The 19,339-nt window shown below is 52.0% G+C and overlaps 7 protein-coding genes across 7 annotated transcripts; 3 read left to right on the forward strand and 4 right to left on the reverse strand.

Moving 5' to 3' along the window:
• Nucleotides 1–1,164: 1,164 nt before the first annotated feature.
• Nucleotides 1,165–2,184, reverse strand: PV08_00239 (uncharacterized protein; the record flags this gene model as incomplete). Its single annotated transcript, XM_016374605.1, has 3 exons — nt 1,165–1,228; nt 1,282–1,328; nt 1,417–2,184. 3 exons carry the CDS (start codon nt 2,182–2,184, stop codon nt 1,165–1,167), a joined length of 879 nt encoding a protein of 292 aa, XP_016239881.1.
• Nucleotides 2,185–3,233: 1,049 nt separating this feature from the next.
• Nucleotides 3,234–4,683, forward strand: PV08_00240 (uncharacterized protein; the record flags this gene model as incomplete). The annotated part of the gene is made up of 5 exons (XM_016374606.1): nt 3,234–3,374; nt 3,483–3,612; nt 3,682–3,805; nt 3,868–4,310; nt 4,370–4,683. The coding sequence occupies 5 exons, from the start codon at nt 3,234–3,236 to the stop codon at nt 4,681–4,683; spliced, it is 1,152 nt and encodes a 383-aa protein (XP_016239882.1).
• A 140-nt stretch (nt 4,684–4,823) lies between these two features.
• Nucleotides 4,824–5,594, reverse strand: PV08_00241 (uncharacterized protein; the record flags this gene model as incomplete). The annotated part of the gene is made up of 1 exon (XM_016374607.1): nt 4,824–5,594. The coding sequence occupies one exon, from the start codon at nt 5,592–5,594 to the stop codon at nt 4,824–4,826; it is 771 nt and encodes a 256-aa protein (XP_016239883.1).
• A 387-nt stretch (nt 5,595–5,981) lies between these two features.
• PV08_00242 (uncharacterized protein) lies at nt 5,982–9,212 on the forward strand (the record flags this gene model as incomplete). Its single annotated transcript, XM_016374608.1, has 2 exons — nt 5,982–6,241; nt 6,293–9,212. 2 exons carry the CDS (start codon nt 5,982–5,984, stop codon nt 9,210–9,212), a joined length of 3,180 nt encoding a protein of 1,059 aa, XP_016239884.1.
• A 1,143-nt stretch (nt 9,213–10,355) lies between these two features.
• Nucleotides 10,356–11,931, reverse strand: PV08_00243 (uncharacterized protein; the record flags this gene model as incomplete). The annotated part of the gene is made up of 2 exons (XM_016374609.1): nt 10,356–11,851; nt 11,907–11,931. 2 exons carry the CDS (start codon nt 11,929–11,931, stop codon nt 10,356–10,358), a joined length of 1,521 nt encoding a protein of 506 aa, XP_016239885.1.
• Nucleotides 11,932–12,695: 764 nt separating this feature from the next.
• PV08_00244 (uncharacterized protein) lies at nt 12,696–15,159 on the forward strand (the record flags this gene model as incomplete). Its single annotated transcript, XM_016374610.1, has 4 exons — nt 12,696–13,030; nt 13,107–13,272; nt 13,323–13,453; nt 13,506–15,159. 4 exons carry the CDS (start codon nt 12,696–12,698, stop codon nt 15,157–15,159), a joined length of 2,286 nt encoding a protein of 761 aa, XP_016239886.1.
• A 194-nt stretch (nt 15,160–15,353) lies between these two features.
• On the reverse strand, nt 15,354–18,616 carry PV08_00245 (uncharacterized protein; the record flags this gene model as incomplete). The annotated part of the gene is made up of 4 exons (XM_016374611.1): nt 15,354–15,845; nt 15,936–17,543; nt 17,639–18,226; nt 18,314–18,616. 4 exons carry the CDS (start codon nt 18,614–18,616, stop codon nt 15,354–15,356), a joined length of 2,991 nt encoding a protein of 996 aa, XP_016239887.1.
• Between the last annotated feature and the right edge of the window lie 723 nt (nt 18,617–19,339).

The following is a 19,339-nucleotide window of genomic DNA, read 5'->3' on the forward strand; positions in this document are numbered from 1 at the left end:
TCAGTCCAGCAATTTTGGCAAATGCCATCACGTCCATTTTGCGATGCGCTTGATGCCGATGATAACTACCCCCCCTGTAGGTACCTCAGGTACTATCCCGAGGTAGGTAGTACAGTGTGTGTTCTGTCTGTACGCTGTACTTTGTGCGTACTCCGCGTGTACTCCGTGTTCCCGGTACCAAAGATATTCCGAGGGCGACCCACACTGTCTGTCCGTCTATGTACAATCTAGACGAGAACGAAGAGGAAAGGAAAAAGGAATGAGCAGATTATTCATACCATAACCGACGTATGTGTACCACTCAAAAGTAGAGAAAAAGAAAAGAAAACGTCACCCAAATCAACCACGCGAGAGAATACATGCGGCTGAGGTTGAGGCTGACACTTGACGCTGACAATTGAGATGGTGAACTAACCTACTATGGCTGGCTGCCTAACTCTGGGTCCTCAGCTAGGAGGCACTCCGTACGTACCTGAGATTTCACCCGTGTCAGTACGGGGCGCCATGGTGAGCCAGACCATGGCCCCCAAAAGCCTAGAACGCGGGATCTCGAAGCCTCACAGATGAAGCTAACGGCAACGAAACAAGTGGTAGGGCTCGCGGGCAAATTAGTACAGCCACTTGTAAGAAGGGATTACGCAGCAGATGCCCCTAGAAGCCCCTGTCTTTGAAATCCGTTTTCGAGACTATCGTCATCCCCAAGAAACACATATTAATTCTTCTTCCGACTTGCAGATACTGTAAGGTCACAAAGCATGAAACCAGGCCAGGTATCGAGCTTACGTTAGCGGCCATGTGGTACCGCGTGTCTCCTCCGAATTGAGTCTCATGCTTCGTTGTATCCGACGTCGCCCGCCGCCTCTGGTAGAAGAAAATATACAAATATCGTCCTTATCATTTAGTCAAAGCTATATACGATGAGTTTGCAAGTTTGCAAGTTCAGCTTGTTATTATGAGCTGTGTGCTAATACAATAACTGTCATATCACAACAACCAATCTATCTCACGTATCTCGGCCTGGTGACTGTGAGCCTTGTCAGTCTGGTAGCAAGTTCCCTGGAAGCTGAAGCAGATTTAGAGTGGGTTTCTCAGACATTTCCCACCGTTTCGTCATGACCGGAGACCGGGAGCAAGTGCCACGGTTGTTGGTAGGTACCTACCTACTCATCGCTTGATCTCCAAAAGTCGACTCAGGAGGAGACTGAATGTCGTTGGGTCCTGGAACATCCTACAAGATAGTCAGCAAGGTGTTCGTTCGAGGGTCCGACGAACGCTACTTACGCGAAATGACTGACTGAAGGCAAGGTGACGAGCGCTGAACCCCAGATCTGGAACGTTTCATGTAAGCAGAGCATTCATCACCAAAGACCACGAGCTCATGTCAAGAAGACAAGCTCACTCGTTGAGTGGCCTTACCCAGTTATGCAAGTCTAAAGGAGTCGTTCGCGACACCGCTTCCTCCGAATCTCCGGCGACGATCCAGATGATGGGAGCATTGGGGTCGTCGAACAGCGATGGAATTTTCTGAAATGAGTCGGCGGTCCATGCAGGCTCTGTGCTCCACATGGCCATCATTCGGTCCTCAAAATCTTCAAAAGTCCCCGAGCTCGGAGAGAGTCTCTTAAAGTCATCCTGTACCCATCGCATATACAGCGAAAAGGTCTCGGACTCCATGACGGTGGCGTTGAGATTCTCGGGGCTGTAGCTGCCTCCAAAGGCAAACACGCGATCGATGCGCTGGCTGTAGTTCATGGCGAGGTCGAATCCGAGACAGCCCCCGTCCGACCAGCCGACGGTCGAGAAGCGGTCAATGTCCAGGAAATCCATGAGGGCGATGACATCCAGAGCCATGGCATCATAGCTCAAAGGTCGAGACAAGTCGTCCGAAGAACGACCGTGGGCCCGGGAATCGACAGTGATGAGTGTGTACGGCCCGTTCTCTAGATGCTTGATCTGATGGGCAAAGTACTGGCTGTTCCCAAACCCGCCATGGAGGAAGACCACGGGAGAGAGGCCAGCAGACCGACTTTCGGACAAGTCTGCGCCAAACGTCGCGTACCACAGGTTCACGCCGTTGATGGGAGCAGTCCCGTTAAACTTAGGCTCGGGCAGCGGTGGCAGCGAAGGCATCGTCTGCCAGGGAGCTTTGTAGGCGGCTTTCGATAAGGTGTGGTCTTCCGACATTTGAAAGCTCGTTTGCCCATGGTCACGGCATGACACGAGTGGTAGCCATAAGAGCAGGACCCAAAGGATGGATGTCATGTTGTTCGCATGCATGGGCTCTATGCCGATCATCTATGCTTCTGATAGGAGCGGAGAGAGATGAGAAAGGAGAGCTACGATGCATACCTAGCTAGGTAGGTAGGTAGGCCTCGTTGCGATTGCGGACTGATGTCTCCACGGACCTCTCCGTCCACCCAGATAAGGAGACGCCCTAACTAATCCGAGGGAGGCGTCACTCCGACGCGAGGAGCGGAAGACGGTCCGTCGACCACCGTATAATCCTGCAGTCTTCGTTCTACCAGTCCTTATGATGGGACGATTAATCCAGCGCCACCGGACCCTGTTCATGGCAAGGATTCCGAAGAACTGGCTGCAGTTCCAACTACAACGACAACAACAACGACAATGGCTGAAGAAAATCGACCCTCATTGGAGTCCAAGAGCCTGGAAGCACATTTGATATAAACAGTTCGCTATTGCTCCAATGGTTTAAGCTGAACCAGCGCCCATGAGCCTAGCTAGTTAGAGTGCCTCTTTCGGTCAGTTTCGCATAACTTTATTCCTAGGTACTCAAAGGTTATCAACCACCCCGGACATACTACTATCATGATTGTGTGTAGGTGTTTTTTGCTCGGACTCGAAGACTGGCGCAGTCCCGTGGACATGGCGTGATACAGTACAGCATCTCCGAAGCCGTCAACTCGGTCGTATTTAAGTCCTCTACACCATAGCAGTCATCAACTGCTGTTCGGCCGAGACCGAAGATCACCTTCGGGGTTAAATAACTAGAAGCGAGGGGACATCTTGTGGAGTGGAGTAAAAGGGTTTTCCACTCACACGAAATACCTCGCATTGAGATTGATGTGCATCATGCGCACCAGGCAGAATAATTCCTGCCACTGTATTAAAGGTGGCGTGTAGTGGTGTAGAACCACCCCCAACTACACCTATATGATATAACCTGCTCCGAAAGTAGCTTAATCTTACTCTGGTACATTTCCGGCTTTACCATGGACGCCATCATCACTCAGATCTCGTCTCTGGCCAAAGATGCCGACGATGTTGGCCGGCAAGCTATATTGAAGGCTCTTCAACAGCTTCAGGCTCAGCTGGAGAGCCCGGTCGAGGTGTTTCTGAAGCTGTACAATGCGGTATGTTGACCACAAGCCTGTCTAGAATAGGGACTGCGCACACTTGTGTGGAACACTCCGCTGGGACCTGTTATGATCGGTGGCTGAGAAGCATAACTGCCCTTCTAGTCAATCCAAGTCAATGTGGTTTATGTTGCCGTCCAACTGGGACTGTTCAAACACATTGCGGAAGATGCCTCGTCGCCAGTGAGCGTGGCTCAGATCGCTGAAAGGTCGAGTGCATCTCCTGAACTACTTCGTATGTCTCACCCGTTCCAGACTCAGAGGCATTTTTTGTTGTTGAGTCGCTTTCTCATATCTCATTTAGGAAGGCTGCTTCGTTATCTAGCCTCGTTCGGGTTCATCTCCAACCCAGCAGAAGATCAATACCAGGCCACCAAGATAACGCATTTCCTCGCCAGTCCCTTGGCTGATGCGGGTATGATACATTGGTAGGTTATCGCGGATTCACTTATCTATCTCTCCTGTCGTATTGGGGGTTAATCTCAGGTAGTGTCGACACTTGTGGCCCTGCAACTAGTGCCCTGCCGGCGTTCCTTGCGGAAAACTCGTATGCAGACATCTCCTCAAACACCAACACGCCTTTTCAGAAGGGGCACAATACGGAACTTGGCGCTTTCGAATGGCTTGCAAAGCATCCCAAGAATTTCAATGCCCTGCAATTTACCATGACAGCCCTCCAAAATGCAGACTGGCTCAAGGACCTGAGCGTGCTTGACCAAGCGGTACAACAAGCCAGAGATGGTTCTGAAAGACCATTCTTCGTCGACGTCGGTGGCGGCCACGGTCATCAGTGCAAACAGCTTCTGGAGAAGTATCCCAGCCTCCAGGGATCAGTTGTCCTGCAGGACCTTCCTGAGGCTGTGGACAAGTTGGCACCCATACAGGGGGTCAAGGCCATGGCGCAGAATTTCTTCGAAAAACAGTCTGTCCAAGGTATGTGGTTGATTGGTGGACAGATACCCTTGGATGCACAAGACTAACAAACGCCACAGGAGCGCGTTTCTATTACCTTCGTCGGATCATGCACGACTGGCCGGATGATGACTGCGTGACCATCCTCTCCAAATTGGTCGAAGCAATGGACAGCGACTCGCAGATACTGGCGGATGAAGTGTTTCTGACAGACGTAAATGTGCCATGGCCAGCTTCGACGCAGGACATCTCGATGAACATCCTCTTCGGAGGCAAGGAGCGAACACGGAGGGAATGGGCGAGTCTGATGGAGAAGTCGGGCTTAAAGTTGGTGGATGTTCGCACATACAACCCTTCAACTTGTGCTGCCATCCTTGTACTGGAAAAGGTGTGAAGAAAGATCATGCACATGCATTTCTAGGTGTTTCTTTCTGGGAGGATATAACGAGATACTTAGGGGACAAAAGAGCACCCCTGTTTAGCATTGTTCGCAGAGGGTCCCTGTCATATATGCCGCTCTCCGCTTGTTCTAACCTAAGACAATGGACGTGTTCCAAAATGGTTCGTTTGGGTCCCAGAAAAATAGCCCTGTTGTAGACCGTGATTCACACCCCCGGAAAATGTGATGTTGAAGGCCTGACGTTCTCGTCCAGCAGACATTTTTGCCTTATTGATCGCGGCGGAGAGTTCAGGATCCTGCTCCGCTACGATGTCCTTTATGAGTGAAACGTGCTGGTCCAAGGCAAGCTCAGAACCTTCCTCTGCACAGAGCCGCGTCTGCTCGGGCTGTGCTGCAGGGAACAACTCGATCAGCCCGTTCACCAGCTCAGTAATGTCCTGGATCAGGCGATTGAGATACTTTTCCTTGTGCAGTGCCCACTTCGCCTTTTCCAGGACGTTTTTCGGCACGAATCGCTTGATCGAGAGTGCTGCGAGTTTTCTGTGCAACGCCGACGCAGCCTGGTCCAAGTTCAGCTGTACATCCTTTTCGTTGGACTTTAACTTTGAGGAACGTTTTTCGGCATCGTCGAAGAGTTCCAAAATCTGCTCAAGTACGTCTTTGGCCCGTGCGAGATCGTCGGCAGATCCAGCCACCCCTGGCAGAGCTTGCATGCCTTCTTCCACGCGATCCAATCCAACTGAATGTCCCCAGCGAGAGAGTCGAAGCTTTGCAATGTCCAGCTTCAGAACAGCGGTCTGAACGCCTTGATCAAAGTTCCTGGCGACCTGAATATAATTGAAACATTCCACTGTGTTGTTGAATGCGCCCAGCAACGCGAACGCCAGCCCCACAGTTTCGGCCATGTTGATAGTGATGCTTCGACTCCGGCCCTGACGGATTCTAATGAAAGAGTAGATCGAAGATGAAGATGATGATGTGAACGGATGTTTCCTAACAGCTGAAATCCGTAAAGTCGGTCAGGCTGGGATTTCTAGAGAGCAACGTTTATGCAACAACCAATAGCAACCCATTCAATCCGAGTCAAAAGGCCCAAACCTAGACTGTTCCAGCCTCACCGTTCGCCTTGCGCTGTATGTTTTGCCTGTCATCCCACACAAGAGAGACAAGATGCGTACTCTGTGAAGTTGACAGATTGTGCGTCTATCGACTGCGGTCCGTTGCATCAACACTTCGCGCGCTCTCCTATCGTGACTGAGGCGGCGAGCGCCAACGAGAAAGCCATCAATATCATGGCCCTGCCAAGTTTCGCCGTGACCTTTCCCGACTCACTCAACCATGGTTCACAGATTGGTGTCGTCCAGAACTCCACGATCCACAACAACACTAATAATACCATTACCCGACCCGAAACCCCACCGAGCCCTTCATCCTTTGTCCCTTTTCCCCGCGATGCACACTTTGTCGATCGTGGAACATTGCTGGATGAGATTCACGGAAGCTGCTTTGCAAAGACCTCCTGGACGGCGCTTGTTGGGTTCGGTGGTGTCGGGTACGTAAAGCAGATATGCCTCAATGTCGTGTCGAGCTGATAAGAGAATAGAAAATCTCAACTGGCGATCGAGTACACGTACCGACTCAGCGAGGAGACACCAGACATATGGATTTTCTGGATCCATGCAGGTAATGCAACCCGCTTCACACAGGATTTTCAGGAGGTGGCCGATATTGTGAAGATCCCAGAGCGTCACACGCCTGACGCCGACATATGTAGCTTGGTTCATAACTGGCTCCGTAACAAAAAGAACGGCAAATGGTTGCTCGTTCTTGACAGTCTTGACAATGCTGACTTTCTGTTCGAGACCCATCAAGAAAGTGTCAGACGCTCAAAACCTCTTATTGAGTACCTGCCTCGAACGTCGCATGGCTCCATACTCATCACGACTCGTACAAAAGCCGTGGCAGTGCGGTTTGTGGAAGAGCAAGATGCGATCTCTGTCGAACCCATGATCAAGAAACAAGCTCTTGCTCTGTTGCGCTTGAAGCTCGGAAAGCTTGGCTTGCAAGAGAACGATCCCGATGTAGAGTCGTTAGCTCGTGCGCTTGAGTATATGCCTCTGGCTATTGTTCAAGCGGCAGCATATATCTCTCAACGAGCTCCCCGGTGTACAATTGGGCAGTACCTGAAGAAGTTCTGGAAAAGTGACAACGGAAAAGAAATGTTGCTCAGTCACGAAGGCGGCCATCTGCGCCGCGACCGCGACGCCAAAAACTCGATCATTGCTACCTGGCAGATTTCTTTCGATCACATCAAGCACATCCGACCATCATCTGCTGACCTGCTCTCATTGATGAGCTTCTTCGATCCACAGGGGATTCCGGAGAGTTTGCTCCGAAATCGAGCCGAAACGAGCGACGAATGTGAGAGTATGAGAACAGCTGGGGTTGACGAGGAGGTCGAAGAAGGCAGCTCATCTGTATCGATGGACATGGACGAGTTTGAAGAGGACATACTCACTCTGAGAAATTACTCGTTCATCTCCCTGAACATGGACAAAATCACGTTTCAGATGCACAGTCTCGTGCAATTGGCAACGCGGAGGTGGCTCGAACGTCATGGCCAGTTTGAGAAATGGAACATTCAATACATCAAAAATCTCAACAAGTATTTCCCAGATGGAGAATACGAATCTTGGGCCAAGTGTCGGGTTCTCCTCCCACACGTGAAGGCCGCAATGACCCAGAAACCAAAAACCGAAGCCACATTGTTAGAATGGGCCTCACTATTGTGCCGTGCAGCATGGTATTGCCTGGAAGTAGAAAATGACACAGATGCGGCGACCATGTCAACAGCTTCTATGGTGGAAAGGAAGAAAGTACTAGGAGATATGCACCTAGACACGCTTCTCAGTATGGGGATGATGGGGCTCGCATATAAGCGATGTGGTCGATGGCGAGAAGCCGAAGAACTGGCAAGGCAAGTTATGGAAGCCAGAAAGCTAATTCTGGGAGAGGACCACCCCTCCGTGATATCCAGCATACACAATCTGGCGTTGTCATTCATGCACCAAAGTCGATGGCAAGAGGCAGAAACACTACTAAGGCCGCTTCCAGAAAAGTTAAAAGATGTATGGGGGTCGGCACATCATGTTCAACTAAGTATCATGGTGAATCTGGCGAGAGCACAAATGGAACAAGACAAACTGCAGGAGTCAGAAGAGCTATCACTTTTCGTTGTGGAGACAATGAAAGAGTTGCTGGGAACTGAGCATCCACGCACTCTGGATAGTATCCGTCTTCTGGCTGAGGTATACTTCGAGCAAGGCCGGTGGAAAGAGGCAGAGTTTCTATTTACAGAGTGTATGGGAAGTGAAAAGAGGTTATACGGGGCCAATAATCGCACGACGCTGAAAAGCATGAGTGGGCTAGCATCAACATATCGACTCCAAGGTCGATTAACGCAGGCAGAAGAGCTAAGCGTTCAAGTGATGAACACAAGCCTAACGGTACTAGGGGAGAATCATCCTGATACGCTAAGCTTCATGGAGGAACTGGCGCGCACCTATAAAGATCAAGGCCAATTGAACAAAGCGGAAGAGCTACAGCTACAAGTGGTGAACGCGAGAAAGAAGGTGCTCGGCACTGAGCATGTAGGTAGTCTGGCGAGCATAAACAATTTGGCGGTGATTTATTCAAATCAGGAGAAGCACGTGGAGGCGGAAGAGTTACAAGTGCAAGTGTTTGAGAAATACAAGAAGCTACTAGGTAGCGAACATCCAACTACGCTGACCAGCATGGGGAGTCTGGCAGTGACGTACTGCAATCAAGGCCGACTGAAAGAGGCGGAACCGCTACAGTTGCAAGCACTGGAGACTGGGAAGAAGGTGCTGGGCGTCGAGCATCCTAGTACGTTGGATCGCATGGCTAATCTTGCAATCATATACTCGAAGCAAGGGCGACTGAAGGAGGCGGAACAGTTGGGTCTGCAAGCAATGGAGACTGAGAAGAAGGTGCTAGGCGTCGAGCATCCTACTACGTTGAAGACAATGAGTAAGCTGGCAGCGATATACAGTCATCAAGGTCAACTGGAGGAGGCAGAGAAGCTGGATGTGGAGGTGATGGAGACAAGCAGGAGGGTGCTGGGACTGGAACATACATTCACCTGGCTCAGCGACATCAGTCTCGCGCACACATGGATACGTCTTGGCCGGCTACAAGAAGCAGCAGAGCTAGAGGAGCAGGTGTTGGAGACAACGAGACGCCTCCGTCGACTGGACCATCCACATGCACTCGCTTGCATGAACAACCTTGCTTTCACAAGAAAGACACAGGGCCGGCGAGACGAAGCAATCAAGCTGATGGAGGAGTGCGTGCAGCTGAGGTCACAGGTATTAGGTCCTGGGCATCCTCACACTCTATCCTCTTCAGCAGCGTTGACTAAGTGGCGGATGGAGGATGTGAGCCCGGCCGACTCAACGCTGCCAGACGTAGTAGAACCGGCGCCTACTGGTGCAAGTGGATAGGGCATGTTCGGCTGTATTGTATATAAGACCAAGAATAACCAGACCTTTGTTGATTTGGGAAATAAGAAACTGCGCAGCCCGCTTCCAAATTCCGGTCACATACATGTCATTTTTCATGTTACGCCTGGCAAGGGTCACGACGCTTGATTGAAACATCAGGTAGGGTCAATTTTCGAGCGGCTGTACTGTAACCTCATCGTCTTGGATGTTCTGCCTCCACGGTCTCTGCTGCTACTGCCATTTCGTTGGAGGCAGCGTGCCTAAGAGCCCACTTCAGTTTCTGATAACCCCAGCTTCGTACCCTTATCTTGTCGCAGACGAGAGTAACCGAGACGTGTTGTAGGTCGATCTGTAGCTGTCGGCCATAAAATCGAGAATCGCTCACAGTCCTGAGAGATGCGCCTAACATATTCGCACCATAAGCGAATGACAGAACGATTGGAAATCCTCTCATTGAGGCAGATCGGAACTCATGGACTATCGTTGATGTTGATAGAAGATCTTCTGATGAATGGAAGGCGCGACATTCGCGAGGCTCGTGGCAGAATCTTTGCATTCCAGAATCATCCCCGAACTTGCACCTCAATCGACCTCCTTCTCTGCGGCTTCGACGTGCTCATCGAGCACGGTATAGACAAAATATGACCGTGCGATCGGAGCGGACGCCACTTTGAACTGTCTCTAGTTCGCTACGACCACAAGGAAAGAATACTCGTCTCCTCGTATATACCTTGCTGAAACAGCTGCTCAGCCCGCGAAACGCCCAAGTGGCAAAAACATGGCACGATCCGTGGTCAAGCAGGGAACGTCGCACCTTCCTCGCTCGAGATTTGACATGATCATGTTGGAAATGTTTGACATCCTTGTCCTCTCCATAGTATACGGCTGCAGATCTTGCCGCGCGGATAGGCCGCGGCAGGTTGCAGCAGCCCCAACAAGTCGACGCAGTCAAACCGATGACTGACTGTTGCAGTATTCCTTTCATATCGATGTGGCGACGGGTTAGGACGTGGCTGAATACCAATACGAAGGAGAGACTGCCGGCATGCTTGTGATAGGTGTGTCGAAGACGGTCACCCTAGGCTAGACAAAATGAATCATCCCAACTTCAGGCCCAACTTCATCAGCCGTCTTTGGAACACTTCAATCATAAAGCCCTTGCATATCATTACGACCCCAAAGCTTGACAGTTCGGTCATGGCCACTGCTGGCGATCCATTTGGCATCACGTGTGATGTCGACGCTGAGAACGTTGGCAGAATGTCCACTCAGTTGTTTCGCTAGTGACCAGTCATCGACCGAGTAGATATTGACGTTTTTATCGAAACCACCAGAGACGAAGAATGTGCCAGATTTTCGAGGATTATGTTCTTGTCTGACGCCAGTCGATGGAACCACAGAGGATATTTCGGTATCAAGACCCTTGAACCATCGAAGGTCGGACACATTCCCGTTGTGAGCACCGATTCCTCCAGAACTTTTGACCTGTCGAATGTCCCAGCATTTGACCCAACCATCACCAGAGCCCGAGAGAACCCTGTAACCGTCAATGCCCCAGTCGAGACTAAATATTTCGCGGACATGGCCGTCCAGAATCATGATGGTGCGGCCTGTTCTGAGATCCCAGATTCGTCCAATACTGTCAAATCCTCCACTCGCCAGAAGCGAGCCATCTGTGTTGAAGCTGACAGTGAATACCTGTCTCGAGTGGCCTTCTTGCAGAAGTAGTTCCGTTGTAGTTTCAACATCCCATAGCCGCCATGTCGTGTCGAATGATGCCGAGGCGAGATATTTTCCAGAAGGATGGAATTCCACACGACAAACACGATCGGTGTGGCCTTGTAGAGTCGAGAGTGGTGTGTCTTTGCTTAAAGACCATAGATGGATATCGCTGGCTCCTCCCTGTCCTCCACCACCACTGGCGATATTGACTGCCTCGGACGAGACATTTGATGTCGGTAGAGTCGCTCCAGGATACCAAGCCAGACCCCCTACGATTCCTGTGTGGCCTCTCAAAGTGGCCTTTTCCTCAAGGTTTGGCACATCGAGCAATTTGATACCTCCGCCCCAATTTCCCGCTGCAACCATCTCGCCATTTGGCGAGAAACGAGTGATGCTGACGGGCCTCTCTCCTGCAATCTGCGACCCAAAGAGCTCAAATCCCTGTAATTTCTCTTTGATCTCCTTGCGGTGTTTGACGTGCGTCCGTAAAGGGATTGTCGAATCTTCCTTTTGTCTCATGATTCTGGCCTTTGCTCTCGGGAGAGAAAATCTCGCAATATCCCTTCTTGCTTCGAGGAGTTCTCGTATGCCTTCAGTATAGAATTCTTCTTCTTGGTCTGCTTCATCTTGCGGCGCTTCTTGCATTTGTACATCAGCCGGGGTTCCATCTTCGGCGGCAGCCTCCTCCTGGTCAAGGACGATCACCTTCAGACGATCTCTGCGCTCTGCCGGCCCTTCTCCGAAGAGAGTAATTGGGTGACCAAGTTCTCGCAAACGTGCTCTTACTCGCCCATCGTCCGTCGGCACCGCTAGTTGTGCGAGCCTTCTCTTTCGGTCAAATTGTGAGAGGATGGCAGAGGCTTTTTCAGGAGCAACACCTCCTGCGCCAGAGTGTATGTCATAGTTTCGATCAATGGCTAGGTATGTTTGTTAATGGAGAGGCCTTTGTCAACGGTAGGTGGCTATACTCACGAATGCTCGCCAAATCTACGCCCATGTCGACATCCTGTTGCGTACACCATATCCGTCAGTGTTCCATCCCAACTCATGAAACTCTACATCCGGGAGTATTCGAGCCTTGTAGGCGAGCGTGAATAACCAGGCGCAAAAAGGGAGCAGGCGGGAATGAACGTACCTGAGACTCCTCCTCTATGTAGGCCTGTCTCGCTCGGTGCATCATCTTGACGGTGTGCACCGGGCCGATCTCGTTTGGTAATGCGAAGTAAGAACTGGGGTCAAGCTAGGGTCATGACAGTGAGCCACAAATAGAGCCTTGAATAAAACCTGGTATCGCAGGGCCAGCCTAAGGCGAAGGAACAACAAGGCTCCGGATGACTAAGCGAGGCTGGCGAGGCTGGTGACTTATAGGCGACTCTAGGCGCTTTCAAGGCCCAATAGCTCACAGGTCACCACCTATTATTGTTCCCTGCACAAGAACTTCCAGTACCACAATAGACTGCGCGTCGATTCTATCGTCATTTGCTTGCAAGGGCCGCTCAAACAACATCACCTTCGGTTGATTCAACATTTCTCCATTAATTCCTCTATTTTTCGATTCCTTGCCGTGTATACTACCTTCTTATTGTTCCTTTTCAATCGACTATTGGTGAGGCCTCTTTATAGTCGACAGGTTTTGCTTCCTCACCAAATGCCAGCCAACCCGACATTCGACATTCCACCTCTCCTACAATCGTCAATTTTGTCTGTAGATTCGTGACCTTGCTGTGTCCGCATCTGCTGAATTGTCACTGCGCTCTGGCCATGGCGACGGCAGCTACCCCAGCTGAGATGATCCCTCAGCTTGAGGCTGCTCGTAAACTCGCTCTCGCGGATCCTCAGGTGTACAACCAAGTCCTGCCCGGCATCTTACCTATCATCGGTTCAACGCCCCATGTCGAAGTTCGAAGATGGGGCGCAGACTTCCTCGCCGAAGCTTTCTCAAGCCCTTCCCTTCCAAATGCTCAAAAGGAACAGTTGTCGTCGGAAGTGGTACCAGTTCTAAGAGCAATGTTGGAGATTCAGGCGCAGGACGTGGAGGTGGTCAAGGGCGTGGTTCAGACGGCCGCGAGTCTATATCCTTTGGTTTTCAGACGAGTGTACGTGGTTTTGATGATTGAGATACATAAAAGACCGTTGAATAATCGTCTGGAACATACTCTGACTGCTGTATAGAATTTCGCGTCCCGCTGAGGCTGCACTGTGGCAGGATATGAGCGCGATGAAGTTGAACATTCTCCAGCGCATGGACTCTGCCCCGGTCCCTATCAGGATATGCTGCATCAAGTTCGTTCAGAAAGTGGTGCATGTAGAGACTCCCGGAGTCATTTCAGATCCTCGAGTGAGTTGCTCACAACTGCCTCTGACCTTCTGCTGATCACTCCATTGCAGCGGCCCGACCAAAACGAAGTATCTATAGCACTTGTCCCGAGAACCCATCCATTTTTACAGTTACCCAACCTCGAAGCTGAAGCATCAGGATTGCTGGACAGACTATTAGGCGTCTTCCTCGAAAACTCGATGTAGGTGGCATGAAATTTCGACTGTTAAACGACGAAGCTGATTCTGAAGTAGGGACCCCATCGTGATTGATGCCACTCTCAACTGTCTAGCCGTTCTTATTCGAAGCAGACCTGCCATCTCAACCAAGATTGTGTCTGCCATCCTGAGCTTCAACCCTATAAAGCAGGTCAATTCTCCCATGACGCCTCGAATCATGGTCATTGTTCGGTCGATGGAGAGAACAACGCGAGCGCTATTGAAATGGGTGCTGCGGACGTGTACCAACCATCCGCTGGAACAAAAGATACAAGCATATCTTATGCGTTTGCAACAATCGAGAGCAGCCTTGTATGCCGACCCGACAGCTCAGAAACGCCCAGCAGAACCTACAGATGGCCTAGACGACGCGAAACGACAAAAGCTTACCGCAGGTCCACGCAAATTCCCTCCTATGCCGCCACCGCCAAACTCCTACGCTCAATTGTATACACTTACAGAGGATCCCAGTCTCCAACAATTCGATGTAACATTACTTCCACATGACATTGTCAGCACCGTCACCGGCGTCTTCTTGCAACACGTTGACTCCAACGTGCTGGATGAAGCGATCAACGCGGTCAGAGCAAGATACACCCATCTCCAAAAGGTCACCCTTCCGACTCCGGTACCTGCGGTGCCACTGGCGGGCCCAACAGGCATTGATGACGAAGACGATTATGACCCAGAGTTCATCTCAAGTCCAGAACATGCCATGGAACCAACGACAGAGAAAGCTCTTGAGCAGCTGGCGCAGCCAGCAATTGAACTAGGCCCATTCGAACTTCCCAAGCCTCCGCCTTTGACTGGGGCAGAGGTGGCCACATTGTCTGACCAGACTGTCGGACATGTATTTCAACTAGTGACCACCTTGGACACAGCTGGTCAGTCTCATTCTAAGCCGAAAGTTGGCTTCAATCGATTGGCTGCAAGCACAAACGACCGCGATTCTTGGATTACGATCCTTGTACGTCTGGCAACCAGAGCTCCATCGGGTCTTGATGATCTCGCACATTCCTTGAGCGACGATGACGCTGCTGGTGCGGTAGTGAAACTAGAAGACATCGAAACACCGAACGTTGCCAATCGCATCAGGCAAACGTTGTTTATGTATATTCTAGATGACTTCCGATCTCGTCTGAATATAGCCATCTCATGGCTCTCAGAGGAGTGGTACGCGGACAAGTTGACCGCCAAAACACATCCCGAGCTCGGACATCTACCAAACTACAACCGATGGGTCGTTCGCATTCTGGATCGCCTGCTGCCCTACCTCGATGCAAGAGACAAAAATCTCTTGATTCGATTTCTGTCTGAAATCCCTTCGGTCAATCACGAGCTCTTGGACAGAGTCCAATCTTTGGCGAGAGACCCCGAACGTCTTAGCATGTGCATTCTTTCCATGCAGTATCTCTTGATGATGCGTCCACCTGTCCGGGATCTTGTCTTGGACACAATCCAGTCAATCTGGTACGAAGGGGACTCGCAGGCGAAAAATGCAACCGCAAAAGTACTGTCGAAATGGAGGCCCGGTTTCTTGCAGGAAGCAGCGCAGGCAAAGAAGGAAGAGTCAGAGGCAGATACAGAGGTGAAATCCAATGGCTTCAACAGCCCTCCGGCGATGAAGGCCGAGCCTCTTGACCCGAGAAGAAAGAGTGTCAAGTCCGCAATAACTGCAGGGGAGGGCTGATATCTATGAATCACAATTGTACTTTAGGTAGCCACAAATACGACATGAAACGGATCAGACCCAGTACTTGACAATCATCAATGAGTGACTATATACCCTCTTTTCTAGGAGGTTTTGTCGCTATGTTTGTTTTGGCTTTGCATGTAACAGTTCTAATCTACTACTCCTGGGGCTTTTGTTACATTTCTATATATCTAACGTTTCCCAACCGTGCCGAACTCGTCAATGACACTTCTAGGCTTTTGGTATTCTCCGATCGCCTTGAACTCGGTGCCGAGACCGAAGTATTCGGGTCCTCCCACCTTGAGACCTTCCGGCGTCGACGTCCACAGCGGGTGGGCAGGGAGACCAATGACTCTGACCTTCAACCCGTACCGTAGTTCCGGCGATCCCAGAGCCTCGCCGTCCTGGCCGAGAATGCTGATGAGGTCGGGCACAGTGCAGATGACCTCCTCCTTGCCCTCGCCTTTCTCGCTGTCCACGTAGGCCGCGGACAGGTATTCGTTCTGGAAAGGGATGACGAGGTGCCGCTTCTCAGACGCGGTCGACGACGGTGATGTCCCTTCCTCCTCGTCCGCCGCAAGTGGTGCTACGACGACCTTTCCGACCGTGTATCCCCGGGACACGTCGCGTGTCACGTCTACGATCTTGCCGGTGTATAGGGACTTGACTGGCGTGATGCTTGCCTGTTGCGTGTTGCAGCATGTTAGTTGTCTGTCTCACAACACGGGCGGAATTGTAGAATGATGCAGCGTTAGGGGCCAAGGGAGTCTTACAATGGCTTCAATGAAGTCCAGCTTCGTCTGTCTCGCGAGATGGACCGCACGACCGAGGTACCAGGCTTGCGAGATCGTGTTCGTCACGGTGTATTTCTTGATCACTTTCCCCTCGAGAGGCCGGCCCGCGGTGCCCGTCGAGTTGCCCAGCTCGACACAGGTGGTGCGGATCAAGCTTTCGACCTTCCTGTTCGATTCTGCGGTCAAGGTGACCGAGCAGTTCCCCTTGCAATCCGCCGTGGCAACGGGGAGGACGGGAAACCCGTACACGTAGGGCGTTCCGTGTTCGAGCGACGGATACGCTCGGCCCATCAGGTCGCAGTCGACGATGGGTCGGTCGTATTTGGCACTCGTGGGCATCGTGACGAGGCCGTTTCCGCCACCAATCTCGTCGGTGACGATCGCGTCGAACGACTTGATGCCCATGATGGTGTTGACTGCGTCGATGGCCGTGAAGACGTCGGTCCCAGACGAGATGCGCTCGTCGCTCACGCTCGGCGCACCGTAGCCAGCGCCGAATACGCAGATGTCGGAATCCTTCAAGTCCTCGGGACGCATGACTCGGATCTTGCCTTCTGCGCCGTCGCGGAGGAGGTTCTGGGTGTACAGCGCCATCAGGTACGCTGAGCCGCCGCCGCCAGTGCCGAGGACGCCTGCTCCGGAGGCGATCATCTCGACGTCGACGGGGGAGATGTACCATATCCCATTCTCGACTCGGGGTCGGTACTGCGTAAGATCAACCTCCATCGCAGGTTTGGCCAGACTTCCCTTCTCGACTTTGGTGACTTCGGCCTTCTTCACTTCCTCGATGGCTTCGAAGTCCTCCCCGATATCAGCGCTGGAGACACCGTTGGAGTGGGCACAGCCTGGTCCATCTCGTACTCGAAGATTTCCCACCGCTTTCATTACGAATCGAGTGGCTTTGTTCGTTACATACTGCAGGGGGATCTTCTTGATCTCGACAATCTGCACGGTGCTCTCGTCAGCTCCATTCGCAATGGCAGCTTTGATGGCAGCCTGTTTCGCCGCTTCGACTGCAGCATCTTCGTCTCGTCCTGCGAGAACCTCAATGACATCGATCTCACCCGCAACCTTGGCGATGGCGGCACCAACGGCGTTCGCGGAGTCGTGATGAGGTGGCCGTAGGCATTCTTCCACGCCATCCAGTGCCAGATCGTCCGTGAGAATGATGGAGCCGCCTCCCACAAGCAGCACAGACACCGGGGCCGAAGAGACTTTCATGTTGTCGATGGCTCTCTCGAGTTGCCTCTTCATATCCGCCTTGACAGCACTGATCAGCTCGGGAGAGATGTGTTTCACCTTGTCGGCCTGGCCTATGCTCGCGGCGCCAGAGGCAACAACAACATCCGTGGATGTCATCACGTCTCCCCCGAACACCAGCGCGTCCGTCGTCAGGCGCAGCGCCACGGAATCAGGGCCAACAGTTACTTTGCCGCCATCCGCGCTCTGTCGTACTCGACTGCCGCCGCCGAGACCGATGCTGTAAACCTCCGGCATACTGAATGCTGTACGTACGCCACCGACCTCGACGAAGTTTGGTGCTTGTCGAGGAAAGCCGTTCGGTAGTAAGGCGCAAATGTCGGTCGTCTGTAAGCTAGTCAGCAACCGTATATGAGTCCACCGCGGGAGATGGGGTGGCCCAGGCATCAAGACAACGCGATTGCTAAGAAGGCAAAACTTACCGTGCCTCCAATGTCTACCACGACAAACTGCTTATCTGCCGTCTTCTTGTCCCCATGGTCTAGTCCCTGGAGGAAGGCGGCTCCCATCAGGCTGTTGGTCGGACCGCTGGCAAAAGTCTTGATAGGCAGCTCAGCAGCCACCGCGGCGTCCGTGAGCGTGCCGTCGTTCTGTGTGAGGTATAGCGGACACGCGAGATCCAACTTCGCCATGGCAAGTCTGAAACCCTTGATGGTTTTGCGGGCAAACGCCAGAATCGACGCATTGAGAATCGTGGCATTCTCTCGCGGCAACAGTCCCGGTCCGCCGATGGAATGGGAACACACCACCGACAGCGAAGGATAGTACTCCTGAAGGAGGGCCTTGCACTTCTCCTCGTGGATGCCCTGGTGATCCAACGCCGAGAAGACGCCGACAACGGCGACGTATTGGATTCCTTGGGCTACAATCTCATCGGCTGTGCGCTTGATCTGGGCCGGGTCGAGCGTCGAGATCTCTCGCCCATCAATCTCGAGACCACCGTCAAGGTAGTAATGGGGCCCTTCGATGATGTTGCGCAACGCATACGGAAAGTCGCAGAATGGAGGAATCTAGAGGTTTCGGTTTTTCAGTAACGCAGACCAATAACATCCTAACTGAGAGACAAACAATGCAGTTCATGACAAAGCTGGACATACCTTTTTCGTATATGGACCACACAGCCGGATCACGGCCACCTTGCTCAGTCTCCTGGCGTCGTTCTCGACCACGGCGTTGACGAAATGCGTGGTTCCAATCGCGACGTTCAGGACCTTGCTCCTATCGACCTTGGATTCCAAGAGGACTTTTTCAACGGCTTCCTTGATGCCCAGCGTCACATGTGCCGTCGTCGGCGTTTTGCATGTCGCGAGAACTCCGCGAGACGGCGTGTCGATTTCATTTATATCAATGATGGCTGCGTCCGAGTTCGTCCCGCCCACGTCGATTCCTATGCGATACATCTTTGGACTTAGGCTGAAGAGATCCCCTAGCCAGTACTGTCCTTGGCCTTCTCGAGTCACGGTGGCGCACCACCGGCTTTAATGCACGTCAAGATGCTGTGTTGCTTTATCGGTTCGGGGACGTTGAAGAAGATTGGAAAAGACTCTATGCTGTACAAAGATCGAAAGGTTGAATGCTTGAACTATGTGCTCATCTCAAAGGACCCATCACGGTTTCCTGTCATGCCGGCATATACGGTTAGATTCCAAGTATTCTTCTTGGCCTTGCATTTTTGACGGAGACTGTCGAATCGCAAAATGCATTGTGCAGTACGTGGGCCGTTTGTGTCTCCCGAAGTCGCAGGAGATGCCCACCCCGGAGGAGCAAGTTTGTTTCCCACCCTGAGTAAGCTGCCTAAGGCTCCACTGGGGCGTCGTGCACCAAACTCTGTTGAGCCCTCCTCCACTGGGAACATGGTACGGGTACCTGGGTGGTCTGAAGGACATCAGATGAGGTTACCCTCGGCACCACCCAGCGGCCAGCGTGCTTTCGACTTAAGGGTCATCAAACCCTTCCTCGGCGTCGATCGTCTCCCATTCGTGGGAGATCTCGGGGTGGATGGTCTTCTCGGGCTCTTTGTAAGATGGTTGGCCTCTGCTCCAGAACTTCTTCCTCCGAGCTCCCCTACCTTGCAAGCACCAAGCCATGACTGTACCAATTCTTGCTGATCGCATGGGTGGCTG

Source organism: Exophiala spinifera (genome assembly GCF_000836115.1).
Source record: "Exophiala spinifera strain CBS 89968 unplaced genomic scaffold supercont1.1, whole genome shotgun sequence".
Taxonomy (NCBI): domain Eukaryota; kingdom Fungi; phylum Ascomycota; class Eurotiomycetes; order Chaetothyriales; family Herpotrichiellaceae; genus Exophiala; species Exophiala spinifera.